At 40.8% G+C, this 15,158-nt stretch overlaps 1 protein-coding gene across 1 annotated transcript in view; it reads right to left on the reverse strand.

Annotated features, from left to right (window-relative positions):
- The window catches only part of osgn1 (oxidative stress induced growth inhibitor 1), a 19,402-nt gene extending 7,807 nt beyond the window's left edge, over positions 1-11,595 (reverse strand). Inside the window, exons 1-2 of the mRNA XM_037679762.1 lie at positions 11,413-11,595; positions 75-137 (exon numbers count right to left, since the gene is read on the reverse strand). Of these exons, the coding sequence (XP_037535690.1) occupies positions 75-132 (58 nt within the window). The 5' untranslated portion in view covers positions 133-137; positions 11,413-11,595. The remainder of the gene's footprint in view (positions 1-74; positions 138-11,412) is intronic.
- Positions 11,596-15,158: the final 3,563 nt, after the last annotated feature.

The following is a 15,158-nucleotide window of genomic DNA, read 5'->3' on the forward strand; positions in this document are numbered from 1 at the left end:
CGAGCTCCTTCGGCTCCTCCTGCAGACGTTCCGTCACGTGGAGACGGGAACGTTTTGACGGCCGAGGTTCTTACCGATGATCACGACGGGTAGAGTCTGTCCAGGCACGAGTTCTTTGTTGCCAAGATCCATTTTGACTGCAGAGACACAAAAACACCAAGATGCTCATGAGAAAGGTCCGTTGTTAAGAAGAGAACAGAACGAGGTCGTTTTCATCTTTAATTCAGGTCCATTTATCGGAAGGAGCTCCTCCTCTTCCTCAGCTATAGAAACTCGACTCCCTCAACAGACGACACGTCCGTTAGTATACACCACCACAATCCTCAATTTTTTTACTTTGAAAATAATCCTCATTTTTTGACAAACGTTTCATTTTTACAGACGAGAAAAACTAAACGGCCGAACATTTGTCGAAGGGATTCAGATCAACCAAAGCTTCAGGCGGCGGTCAGCCTCTACAAATCACCAAGTTACATTTATTTTGGTCGAACTTTAAAAAGCATCACTCAGGGGTTCTGTTGGGGATCAGTCTCAGCTACTACCACAGCAACACTTTAGCTGTAAAGTTGAGCGAACACACTCGTTAAAGCTGTAAAAACTGGAGACTTCCTGTCCAAACCTCCAGCTGACAGGCCAGCAGCCGTGCTCTCATTTGTGCACAGTCACGCTGGACTGCTGAGTCATGCTTACAAACGGCTCAAAGCCGAAGGAGGAAGTTGAACTGAAAGTGTGGAGTTGCCGAGAGAAGCAAAGCAGCAAGAGTTCAACCTAAAGTGAGGAAAGAAGCCGACAGAGGAACGCTCAGCGCCCGAGCACATTTCAGCAGTTTCCTTTTAAAGCCGTCGGAATAATTCCTTCGCTTCGCTCTTTGAAACGAACTCCAGGTTAACAGTGAAGCTCAGCGTCGATTCCACAACTGAGCCCAAGCTCAGCGTTTGTAGCCGAAGAGAATCAAAACGGCCGACGAGCACATTTCTCTCATTTACAAAAACTCAGTCGCTAAAGCTAAAACAAGCACACGACTCATTCAGTGTAGTGAAAAGGACATTAGCAGCTAAAACACGGCAGCAAGCCAGCTTGAAATAGCAAAGGCTATTAAAAGCTAAAGACAGCAGAAGGCTAGCCAACAGCTAAATGTGGTAAACGACTGTCTTCAAGCTAAAAGCTGCAAAAAGCTAGTTACAAAGTAGCAAAAGTAATGAATGTAGTAGAAGACTAGCTAAAAGCTAAAATTAACATAAGCCTAGCCAAGAGCTAAAAACAGCACAGTAGCTATAGTTAACAAAAAATGGTAGCTAAAAGCTAAATATGGTAAACCCTTACTACATGCTAAAAGCATCTTAACGTACTAAAAGCTAGCTATACATAGCCAAAGGTTTGCTAAAAGTTAGAAGTAGCAAAACGCAAACTAAAAGCTAAAATGACAAAAGGCTAAATGTAGTAAAAATGCTACCGGGTATATAGAAGCTAAAAACTGTAGAAACGTAATGTTTAAGCAAGAAGTTTGCAGTTTTAAGCTTCTTAGTAATTGAAATCAGGTCTCATGTAAACGAGTCCTCGAGGCTCAATGGCATTTACTCGTCTAAAATAAAAGGTTGAATGAGTGAATAGTAGCCTAGCTAAAGAAGTATTAAAAGTAGCTAAACTAGCAGAAAGCTAGCCAACAGCAACACAGCAGCTAGAAGTTGTGCAACAGTAGCCAAGAGAACCTGAAGACAACCAATTTAAAGAACGTTTGAAGGGTTCTGTAGAGCTCCGATGATTTCTACAGGAAACGGTTGAAAATAAAGTGAAGCATTTTGAAAAGTGTCAAAGTTACAACCGTCGCCTCCTCAATGAGCTGAACATTTTAGCACGAAACAGCTGAATGTTTTAGCACTCAAAGAGCTGCAGACGTAGCGCATTATCAGATGCTTTTTACAATCTCATCTTTGTGACGCAGGAAATAAAAAACGTGCACCTGCAGCACGGGAGTGTCCAAAACCACGAGAACCGATGGACAGAGCACACGAGCCGTCACTCACGTGACAATTACTCATTTGATGGTGCGACAGCTCGAAGCTTGGACGAGAGCCAGGAGTCGTAGAAAACGTGGCAGACGAAGGTTTTCCTCTTGAAATGTGTAGATGCTCATCATTAACCTCCAGCTACTCAATGGACGACGTCAACAACAACAACAACAACAACAACAACAACAACAACAACAACAACACAAGCTGCTGTCTGACAATTAGCATAGACGCCAACTTCTAATTAAAACGCCAGAGCCAACGTGATCAGCATCAGGTTTATCTGGGGGGGGGGGGGGGGGGGGCTGGATGCTCATATTCAAGGTTTCACCGTCGTGTTCACAGAACCTCTTGAACCAAAGATGAACGTTAAACCCCGTACACCCCTCGTCCATCTTTACAGTCCAGTCTGTTCCTCCTGAAGAAAGCGTTTCCTGTTGTCCCGCGCAGACAGATGTTCACACCTGGCAGAAACATATGGGCGAAGACGTCGAGCTGCAGCATCAAACGAGGACACTGGACCCCTAAACTTGTTGTTCGGGAGGGACGTGCACGGAGGTCTGGTCTGAAGCACGTGGGGGGCAGACCTGGACTCGTCAAGTCTTTCAGACGAAAGAGTAAAACAAACGGTCCACATGACACCGTCCAACCTTTGGTTGGGAGTCATGGAGGAGAGTTTTATCAGCGTCACTGGCGCCAAAAGTTACAGCAGGAACTGTTGACTGATGTCCATTTTACCTCGTCTGGCTCAGTTTTGATTTCAGGATTCAAAGATAAACGTGCACGTGTTTGTGGTGTGCACACACACCGTGTCCTCTGCATCACTTATGCAAATATTTCTCCACCCGTTTCCCCGATGAAAGACAATGCACCTGCCGGACAGGTTGACACTCGGGCGGCGGATGTTAAAAAAGAGCTGAGAGTTTTGAAATAACTAAAAAGCCCAAGACGGTCCCAACTGTTTGACAGCTGCAGCTCTCGGCAGCCAAAGGTCATCCTTGATGTTCGAGCCGCTTCATCATGACACAGCAAAAAACACAAAAGCACAACGGTTCATTCAGGAAGCACAAACTGAAACACGACATGTTATGTAACCAACTCGTAATCACAACTTCCTGCAAGAGACCGAGCAGCCAAATCTCACAAATGCTCCCAAAGCTCCACTTAGAAAAAAGGAATAATTACCTGAACACTTCTAAGTCCCTCAGCAGTTTCAGAAAATTATTTAATCCTGAAGTTATTCGAAGGAAACAGAACGAACCATCTGTCCCTAAACGTGTTCATTTGTCGTTTACATACGCTCCCAAAGTGGTTTATGATCAATTTTATGAGTTTCTAACAATCAAAATGACATAATTCATGAAAAGTAACAAAAAAAGGCACAGAGAACGAGTCACATCCTGTTGAAGTGTACGTTCTTTGAAACCATTTGCAAACTGCTTCAAGGAAATCCTGAACAGAAATAAACCCCGATCTTTCTGCATTGCTGATGGTGACAGCACGATTCAAAACGGGCGCCACTAAAACGCCGTAGATCGGCCGGTTTTAGATCTGGGCAACATCTTGGTGACGAAGATCTCCATTATGTGCTTTGACACTGGGAAAAAATGTTAGCAAAATATCTCTAAGCTGAACAAACTTCAAATTCACCATCAAAACTTGTGGGGTTTTATTTTTATTTAACTTTTCCTAAAAAGGCAAACGACCAAGTTGAAACATTTTATTTGGTTATCACTTTGATAAAACATTTCCTCGTAAGGTCCGACGCTAACCTCCAACGATACGATCACACTTCTACAGAACGAAACGTCCGCTCTCGTAAAGTTCAGTTGATTTTTACAGAAACTAAACATCAACGTGCTCGGATGTTACTTTTGGATCGGGTTTCCTTCTTTTGTAGAGTGAATTTTTGGAGTTATTTCAATTCAAGATGGCCGCCACAGCTAATAGACCTAATTGGGGCGGGGGGGGGGGATGTCTTTAACAGTCAATTTTACAGATATTGAGTTCAAATGGCTGGATGAGACTGATCCCAACAGATCACACCAAATTAATGTTTAGAACTGTGTGAAGAACTCTTTGAGTCAACCGTCTGTTAGCAAAATATCCCACAACTCACAAGAGCCATTTTAATGAAACCTTCAGGAAGTAATCTTTGCTCAAAGACTTAATATTTCAGCATGGTCACAGTCAAACGCAGTTTGGTCAGTTATTCCAATATTAAGCTAACACTTGGGGTGGTAGTAGCCCAGACTGATCCGAACACGTGCTCATGAGCACTGATCGCATGCGGTTGGAAGGATTTCAACAAATCGTTGAATCATTTCAGCGTTCGACCTGGCTCACCACGTTTCATGCCGGATCGTTATTTTGGCAGCAGGTACAACAGACTCCCTCCAACCTAACCCAAGCCTAGAAAATTAATTAGTTAATTAAAAAAGTGTGTAAACGTTTATTTAAAAGCATCACGGGTGCGTCTAATCCAGAGCCCTGTAAAGAGAGAGTTGCGACACTCCCATAGACTCCCATAGAAAGAATGGAATGCGGAAGTCACGTGGGTCATGAAGCGGCAAAGAGTTCCAAACAGCAGCGGTTCAGCATTGAACGTAGTTCATTTTCCGTGTTTTTCCGGTAAGTTAAATGCAAATACGACACTTTTTCTCCATTGTGAAGAGTTATCTGACTGTTCTGTACCTCAATTTATCAACATTAATACTTCATGTCTCCAGTTTTAGTTAATGAAACATGTTAAATTACTAGTTGTGTTTTAACTGCAGCTGCTCTGCAACATGACGGTTTAAACGGGTCTATTTCTAATTCAACGTTTTGAAATATCTATTACTGCTTAAATTTTGAAAGGTGCTCTTTTTTAAATTTATGGTAATTCCAGTTACTGAACTCAACTAGAAAATATTTGGCCTTTTTTGTTCTGAGAGATTCATTCAACCTTTATTTCTACAGGTAGATCCCATTGAGCCTCGAGGACTCATTTACAACAGAGACCTGATTTAACAAAGAAAGATGACAACATGACAACAAGACTGACGTAATTTAGTTCAAGTTATAGATCATTTGTCAAAGACTGCAGCATAAATTGTGACATTATCATTAAAGAAAAACATGATTGTGGAGATGAGTCAATGTTTTCATGTTTTCCAGGTGAACCAGAGGAGAATGACTTCATGAACTGAATGTTGCATTCAAAGTATCACAAAGGTACAAGATCTCATTTTCTGTCTTCTATTAATCAATAACAGCTGAATCAAGATGTTTGAATAAACTTACTTTAACACCATAACCTTCACAAAGTTGGTATTTACTGCAGGACTGTTCATTTACATTAGTTTTATATTATTAGTTTAGTGTTTGGTGATCATGGGTCAAGTTAAGATGAGACTCTTTCAAGACAGAACAAGAAATAAGAATTATTACAAGAATAAATCAGCATCAATAAACTGTAGGACAGTAACAAAACAACTTATTAAACTATCACAGGTACATTGAGATGGAGCTGGAAGTTCTTCTTCATGCCAGTTGTCTTCATCTGATCTTTTGTAAAAATATGTCAGAATTTCTTTTCCATTAACATTTTTCTTCTCAGGACTGAGTTAATTTTCTTGTCTGTGAGTTTCTTCTGTCCTGCTTATGTATGTTTTTGTGTTCTAACTGTTCCTCAGGTTGTTCATCTCTGTTCCCTGACTGCCTGTTGATCCATCCTCCTGGTCCTGTTGATCCATCCTCCTGGTCCTGTTGATCCTGGATCATCAGATCCTGACATGTCCCCGTCCTCTGAGGACACGTTTTCATTTGTCTCTCATCTCACTCGCCTCATTTCTGTTTCTTCCTCAGTCTCTGAAATTACGTCTCTGTTAAAATGAAGATTATTGTTCAATAAAAATATGGCAGGTCTTATTTAACACTGTTCGTACCAAAGTTTAATTTAGAACAACATGTGTGATCACTGGTCAGGTCACTGGTCAGGTCACTGGTCAGTGGAAGTTCTGCTGTTCTTCTCATCTGGTTCTGGTCCATGAACAACTGGTTGAACCTCCTTCAGTCTCACACGTCCTCACTGTGTCTCTGTCTCACTCGTCCTCACTGTGTCTCTGTCTCACTCGTCCTCACTGTGTCTCTGTGAACTGTCCTCTCTCTAAATGTGCCTGTAGAGTGACATCAGTTTATTTTCTTGCACATTTCTTTTGACAGTGAAACATTTTGAGCCCTGATTGAAAATGTTTGTGCAGATTAAATTTACAGCTCTCACTTTGTGTTGTTGTGATGATGATGATGATGATGATGATGATGATGATGATGGTGCTCCTGCGGACTTGAGATGATGTCATTAATAAACAGTATAAATAGTAGTAAAAGTACTTTATTAAAGCTTGTTTTACATTTTACATATTTTATAATTGTTTGGAAATTAATTTTTGCACAGTTAACACTTATTTTGTCATCTGTTATGATTTTAACTAGAAACAGTTTCATTTAAATTAACATTTTAATCAATGAATTACAGTTTTACAATAGTTGTCAGGCTACAATCAACTCAGTTATCAGGTACTTGGTTGCCATAGAAAAACGACAAATACAACAATTATATTCAGTCTCTCTTGTAAAAGAGTCCTCGTGGCTCAATGGGACGAACCTGTTTAAATAAAGGTTGAATTAATATCTTCTATAGAAATCAAGAATTCATCCAGATGATCTGAGGTAAGATGGAGCAGATCTGAAGTTCTTAGAGGACAAGGTGGAGCATTATCCTGCAGAGAACATCACAAATAGTTTTATAACAGGAGTTACTCTGATCTTTTTTTTATCGTGTGTAACGTTATAAAACACTGACATGGCTATATTGATCATTGTATTGCATATACATTATTTTTTCTAACAAATATGTGTTTGCAGTCTCGTTTCCTTCTAAAATTTAATGATAAATGTATCAGCCGCTTCTAAAAATGCTTTGATAAAATGCATAGTTTGTGAAATAATCAGTAATCGGTTAAGTAATCAGTTCGTTACTGCTCAATAATTACTGAAAGACGTCAGGTAAAGTAAGAAAAGTCGATTTTTGTGTTATGTTGTGCCAGCAGCTGCTCAAACTGACTGACAGCGATGAGCTGTTTGGAACTATGGGGAGCTGCATGAACCACGTGACCGCGTATCGGCGAGTTCAAAGAGTGTCGCAGCTCTCTCTTTACAGGGCTCTGGTCTAATCCATCTGCAGCATCCAGACAGCTGATGATTTTATTTACAACGGAAGAACAAAAGAGCTGCCAGAGTCACGACAAGTTCAGTTCGTTTTTTTTTTTTAAATACGGATTAAAACTTAAAAATAAATAAATAAATAAATAAAAAAAGCGCTTGTTTCCTGGTTTAAATGCTTGGATTTTAGCATTTAAAGCTAGGCCTGTCACGATAAATTTTGCTGGGCGATTGTCTCAAAAATTATTGCGATAAAGGATAATATTGTTTGAAATTTGACAAGAATTAGTAATTATCAAATTGAAAAAAGAAATGTTGGTTAATTTTTGGGGCAGCACGGTGGTGCAACTGGTAGAGCTGCTGCCTCTCAGTGAGCAGGTCCCTGGTTCAAACCCCGGTCCAGGGGCCTTTCTGGGTGGAGTTTGCATGTTCTCTCCGTGCATGCGTGGGTTTTCTCCGGGTGCTCCGGTTTCCTCCCACAGACCAAAAACATGCATGTTAGGCTGATTGGTAACTCTAAATTGTCCCTAGGTGAGAGAGTGAATGGTTGTTTGTCTCGTTTGTCTCTATGTGTCCCTGTGATGGACTGGAGACCTGTCCAGGGTGTGCCCCGCCCCTCGCACAGTGATTGCTGGACATGGGCACCAGCGACCCCCGTGACCCAAAATGGAATAAGCGGGTAAAGATAATGGATGGATGGATGGTTAATTTTTGCATGTAGTACCTTTTTTGACCACTGGATGGCAGTATACAACGGTTTGAGCTGAAGGATGGACAGTGAGGGAGTGAGCAGCGTGTCTTTAAGAAAAATGGGAGAGAGGCCCCGTGACGTGACATGGGCCGTCTCGCCTTCCTGTTTTCCAGTTCTCAAAATGGCAGAAGCTCGTGTGGTTTGAGCTCTTAAGCATAGTAGCTTTCAAACAAAGTTTTTAATTAAAAAATAAATAAATAAAAAATCAGTAAACAAAGTTCTCAGCTTCTTTTTACAGAGAAAAAAAAAACAACTTTTTACACGATGGCACGAGTTTCAACCGTGAATTTTTGGAGCTTCGACAAGACAAGAGGTTTTGATTTGCCGTGACCGGCCTGGAAAAAAAATAGTTTGGTCCATTTGAGCAAAAACAATAAAAAAATATATTCTGAAGCATCTTTCATGTTTCCTCTTTAGGAATATTTATTTACTTTCTACAAAATGTGGGAAGAACTGTATTGACTGCATAGATCTTTTAATAAAAAATAAATAAAAAAAGGGGGGGGGGATTTCTTGTACAGAACTAAAAATTATTTTTTGTAACACCATGAGGAAAAAAAACTTTTGCCATGCAAGCTAGACTGTAGTACACACTAGAGGATGACATTTTTTCCCGGAGTACCGCGGGTCACGTGATTCCGGCCGGAATGACCGGAGTCAACCTCATTAAAACTCACGTGACCGGGACGTGACCGGACTGAAAGCTAACGGGAGCAGACAGGAGCGGGAACCGACCAATAACCAAAAATGAAAATTGGAGAAAAAAAAAAAAAAAAAAAAAGCACGGGCGCAGCTATTTTGTAGTTTTCTTTCAGTAAGCCTTCACTTTAACACAAGTCAAAAGGACTACATTTCCCAGAAGTCAACCGTTCCAACCGTAGCTTTTCACCAAGATGGTGGGAGGAGCAGCGATGCCGTACCAAGTAACTGAAAATAGTTTGCAACGCAAGGTAAGAAGTAAGTGTCTGTCTATTAAAGTCACAGAACGGGCAGGAAAGGGTCAAATAACCTGAACTTCATGAGAGTTGTGTTGGTGCTGTGCTGATTTAAACTTTAGTCTCAGCTTACCGTCAGTAAATGAACTCAAACAGCACATTTTTCTCCACCTTGTCCCTTTCAATTTAAAAATTATGCTCTGTTTTGTTATGTGGGTTTTTAGGTTAAAATCTTCATTATCTGTTGCTGTTTGTAAAGTAAAAAAACAACCGAACTCTACCTGGTTAAAGTGCACGCATTCTCCGGTAAAAATATCCCAGTTTTTATATTGTGACGTCCTGCTGGATACTGGAATCGAGGAAAAACGTGAATAACCATCACTTTATTGTGTAAATAGTTACGGTCGGCTGTAACCACGTCAGTACAACATTAAACTCGTTAGTGCACGCATTCTCCGGTAAAAATATCCCAGTTTTTATATGAAAGGCTGGTTACATATAAATTATAATAACTGTTATTGTGGGGGGGACATATTGGTGCGAGGTCTGTGGGTCCTCCCCCATCACTTTTTAAATAAAGCAGCAGCTAGTTCCTGCATTCTAGTGTATTTTAACAGGTTTTTAAAACATCTATGTTTACCTACATAAGTAAATCCTTTATTCAATAAGTGTTTTATAAAGCATGGCACAAGAAGTAGCACTAAGCTTTTTGTTTGTCTTTAATTTAATTATATTTTTCTACCTAACACAGGAAGCTGTTAGCTCTGGAAGCAAACTGTTAAACAGCCTTGGACACAAAGACCCTTGTCCCACACTTCAACAGAGCAGGTAAGATACAGAACATCTTGTAATCTCTGCCTGTGAGGCTCATTAATAATTATAAAATATGATAAGTGAAATAAATAATGAGCTTCTGTGATTTATAATTGCAAATGTCACTTTTTTTTTTTTACTTAATTTCAATTGTAAATCTCTTGTTTTTGATAAAATATTTTTTCCAAAAGAAAGGCCAACAGATTGTAACTTGTAGTCACTGTGACACTATTTTGACTCGTGCACGTCTTCTGTCACTTTCAGGTTCCACAAGGCTCTGGACTGGTCCAGCTGTGGAGAGATGAGGTGGAACACCAGACCTGCAATGGTCCAGTCTGTAAATGAAGCTCTGAAGTCTGGGAAGATGCACGACATCATGCTTCACCCAAACGAGCTCGTTACCTCGACCACACAGACTGAACTTCTGGAGGACGTCATCCAGTGTATAATAATGCCTTTAAACATTATTTGTTCTCTGCTTGGTACATTATTTTTGTTTTTTCTTTTGTTTAAACTATTTAAAACATGACAGTGATGTCACTGTTTAAAAGGAAACAACTGCTCAATAAATTAGTAAAATGCAACTTGTTGTGTTTGGGTTCTTTCATCTAAGGTAGACATGGTGTGACCCATGGACTGGTTTAGATTTTTTGTTTTTACTGGAACTGACCTTCAAAAGAGCCAGAAACAGACTCATCAGCTGATCCTCCGTAGAAACATTATATGGACTACAGACCATGGATTATTTGTTTTATGACATTTAGTGAAGGTTCTTGTTTGGATTAAGGAAATAAATGTCTCTATTTCACCACAGATGAACTGTTCCTGTTGCCATATCTTTTGAAATTAAACTGCACAACACAAAGTAATTTAAACAGGAATGGGTAGAAGATCAAATCAAATTCAATGCATTTCCTAAAAATTAAATGAAAAACAGGAGCAGGACAGGAGCGGGAGTCTTGTTACCAGGAGTGGGACAGGACAGGATTTTTTCTGTGGGACCAGGACAGGACGGGAGTGAAAATCCACTCCCGTGTTGTCCTCTAGTACACACGGAGATAAAAACTTTGTTCATTTAAAGAGACTACGTTGATAAAGTAAACTTTTATTTGTGATGGTTGCAGAGCCCTGCAGGAGCTTCCTGTGACCTCTGACCTCTGCACTAACTGCAGCCTGCAAACCTAAAAGGTTTTGACTGATCGTGCACAAACAGAACTGATGTGCACAAGGACGCACAGATAATGAACAATGTTGCAATAAATCTGCCTGTTAACAGATAAACCCGAACCCTGGATGAAAACTGAAAATTAAACAGCTTCCATGTATTTAGAGCTACAAAAAGGGTTTAATGGCCCGGAATAAAACAATAAAGTCGTTATTCTTCTGTTCCCCGCAGAGAAAAGATCACTCGATGTCTCAAGGACACACAAACTCAAATATTCATGAAGTTGACGGAATAAATGTCTTTTTTACTCCGTGTCGGGGAACAGATTATTTCGGGGATACCAAATGTGGCACAACACCGGACTCTGACCGACTCAGTGAGGACCCCCCCCCCCCCCCCCCCCACTGAGCCTCCCACCGGGCCGGGCCGAACCGGCCGGTGAGCTCCGTGGGTCACGAGCTGTTCAGCTTCAAACGGACGGAGCCGAACGTCCACTGCTGCTCAAGCACGCGCGGATAAACGAGGGGTACTCACAGATACTTCCGGGAGAACGAGCCGTGACCTCTGCAGCTTTTCAGAACCGCTCCTCGAGCGTCTTTTATTCGGTTTGACGAGCACGCGGACAGCGCGAGGCTTCTGCTGCAACCCGGGCACGTTCACATTTTATAACCAGCCGGCCGTCAGTCTATCAGCAGCCGCCCTGGCGCTCTTTAAGACACGCCCACTCCTTCAGTCATGACGGCGCTCATTTGGACACGCCCTCTGCCATGACGCAAGAAACAAAGATCGTTTATTCAAGTAAGATGGTGCAAATTAAATTAAATTCACATAGTTCCAAGTCACAACAGAAGTCGTCTCAGGGCATTGAACAGAAACATTCATATATAAAAATAACAATTTTACACTATGTATCTAAGGAGCATACTGCTTTGAATTTAACTGCAAAAAAAAAAAAAGATTTACCCTTTATTTATCCAGGTAGTCTCACTGAGTCACGAGAACTCATTTTCAACAGAGACCTGTTTAAGGAGAAGATGGTTGGGGATAAGGGCCTTGCTCAACGGCCCAGAGAGGGGTTAAATCGCTCCGTCATCAGCGACAGCGTGACTCATCTGCACGACTTTCTTTTAGATCTAAATTAAAATAGTCTTGTTCTGTATTTTTCCAAATAATTTTGCTCTAATAATATTTTTGTTCATATGTATAATAGCCTATCTTTTGAGTTGATTTTTTTTAGGCTATTCGTTTTATATGTTAATATCCATTTGGTGACCTGTTGATAAAAACTAAATCTTATAGCTTCCTTTTGTTATGTTTTAAAACTATCATGTCAAAGTGATTTGCTTACAAAAGCAGTAAAAGCCTAATAAAAAAAAGTTGTTTTTTGGGGGGTTTGACTCTCTAACTAACTAACCCTAACTCTCTAAAAGGGGCATTACAAGGAACTGGAGGTAACTGTCATGTTCGGATTTGGATTCAGAATAAGCCAGACACAGGAGTACAAAAGAGTAATAACAGTTCTTATTTATTTTAAAAACAGTTTTTATTTATTATTGGCTGTGGGTGAGAAGTCAGGATCAGCTGCATTGACAGGTGTTAACAGGCAGGTAGAGCGTGAGAGTCACCTGTTAAGTCTGCAGCGATTACATCACTGGTCCTGCTGCAGAGAAAATCTGCAATAATGTGGTTTGAGGGGAAAATCCAATAACAGAGTCCGGTTATCGAAGCAGGGGTCATGAACCGTGAGGCATAGTCATGATAATCAGGAACAGGGTTGATATCGTGGGCAGAAAGCAGAGTCCAAAACCAGATGAGGAGTAGGCAAAAACAGGGAATCCAAAAGGTAAAAAAATGGTCAAAAATCCAGAGAACAAGGAATGAACATCAGGCGTGGACAAGAACAAGAATGGCTTGATATTAGGGACCATGGAAGGTATAATAATTTGGCAGGGACAGAGAGTGAGCATGGAACTTAAATAGGGAGCTGAACAGGTGCATGAAATGAAGGTTGATTGCTGTGCTTAGGCTGAATTGGCGTGGTGAACAGTTGACAGACAGGAGCTGATGTGAGCAATGATGGGTGACAGGCAAATAAAAGCTGAAGAACAGAAATTTTGGCAAGAAGGGCAGAAACTTTGGCAGGAGGGACTGAGAGTGAGACAGGAGACGTGAACATGTCATGAAAGGGTAGAGATGTGTAGAAACATGGCATGAGGAGCAGAGGCATGACTAGATGAGGGGTCAGCAGGGGGATGCTGAACATTACAGGAACAAATGTTTGCTGAAACAATTTAGCATCTCATACTTATCTGACACAGAAACAGAGTCAACAAATAATTGTAGTGCCAGATCAGATGAGCGACTGCTGCCATAAAGAGATTTAATAGTTTTCCAGAAACTCATAGAATCATTTAGATTTTTGGTGGTATGAGATAAAAAGTAATTTCATTTTGCAGCTTTAATGGAAGCTGGACAGCGATTCCGTAATTGACGAAATTGCAACCAATGGGTGTCTGAACCAGACTGTCTTGCTGTTGCTCAAAGTTGGTCCATTCTATGCAAGAGGCCAGCTAAGTAAACCAGGGGCTATCCTGGCCCTTTATTTTGAAGTGACAAAGGAGTGTGTTTATTTACAAAATCAATGAAACTATTATGAAAATAGTTCCAAGCAAGATTCACAGCATCATTTAATGATATGCGATGCCAGTCAAAGTGGAACAGATCCCAAAGAAAAGCGTGTTCACAAAAATGCTTCTTATTCCGTTTTAGAATCTTTCTAGGTTTGAAACAAGACATTTTTGTATCTCTAACAGCAACTATACAGTGATCACTTAGATCATTTGTAAAAATACCAAATCCAGTCCATGTGGCATGTTTGTGATGATAAAATTTAGAAGAGATGATTTGGCAGAGCACTTTGGATTAGGCCGAGTGAGAATATCAATGATCTAACTAAAGCCCCCAGTATACTGCTGTGTACATCCATACGCAGAGGTACGCACATACGTACGCAGAGGTACGAGTGTACCCCCCAGGGCATGTCCGTGCAAAGCGCAAATTTTTACGACCGCAAACGCGTACGCGGTGTCGCACAATAAACTGTCCAGCGACGGACTGTTTTGTATGCGACACCAATGTATTAAATTCCCCTTCTTCATCCCTGATCTGGCGTTTTATTTTGTTTTGTTGCCAAGAGGCAGTGATCTCTTCCTCCTCCGTTGATGCCATGACTGAAATGGTGAGAAATGGAGGAATTTGTCACGAGTGAATTAAACTCAGGTCCAGCGTGGCTACGGGAGGGTCTGGAAATTTCCTGGTGGGCTGGTCTGATGTGTGGGCTGTAGATCCAGCGCTCCCTGTTTTTTTTATTTTTTAGATCTTTTTATTAACAACATATAAACACAGAACACCGCTGTGGCTGAGGCTGACAGCGCTCGCTTTTTTTTCTTTTTTCCGACCTGTCAATCAATCCAGTAGGCGTGTCAGCAAATGACCAATCGGCGACCTCAATTTGTCCCGAAGGTAAACGCCCCTTGTCTGTGAAGCTGCTCTGTAGCTGCTCGGGATGTACACTGGAGTATCATGTCTGAACCCTCTGCGTACAGTACACACGTACGTATGCGTGAATGGACGTACGTGGCAGTATACTGGAGCCTTAAGGTTTGAAGACAAATTCTTTAAATTCTTCAGATACAGGAGAGAGCCAGGGTGCATTCACACCAGCCCTGTGTAGTCCGCTTTAATCGAACTCTAGCTCATTTTCCTAGAAAGTCCGGCTTTGTGTTAAACCACATGTGCACACACACGTGCAGGCAGACGGCATATTTCTATCTTCAACATGGCGGCGGATACACTGCTATCAGAACTACGACTGATGGAATATATTTTTATTCTCGTAGTTAATCTACGTCAGATTCCAGGTGCTGTGACCAACATCTGTGTTGGAAAAGACACAATCTGATCCAGTTCTAATGTCGCTGTTTATAGAACGAGGCACGCGCACACATCCCGCTGCACTATAACATACAAAATGTGCTAAATAATAACAGTTTAATAATAACAAACAGTAATTTATCTTAAGTTTGAGATATATAATGAAGCTATCTGGACATTATGTAATTCAAATTATGTGATTAAAATGATGCTAAACATATTGCATGTTATTAAACTTGAAGACATCTGGTTTCATTTTTATTTTATTTATTTATTCAACACCACAAACTGTACGTCACACAAACACTGATAATTAAACTGAACACACTATTAAAAACAAATGAACT

The sequence above is a fragment of the Nematolebias whitei genome, chromosome 7 (genome assembly GCF_014905685.2).
Source record: "Nematolebias whitei isolate Nwh7 chromosome 7, NemWhi1, whole genome shotgun sequence".
Lineage (NCBI taxonomy): Eukaryota > Metazoa > Chordata > Actinopteri > Cyprinodontiformes > Rivulidae > Nematolebias > Nematolebias whitei.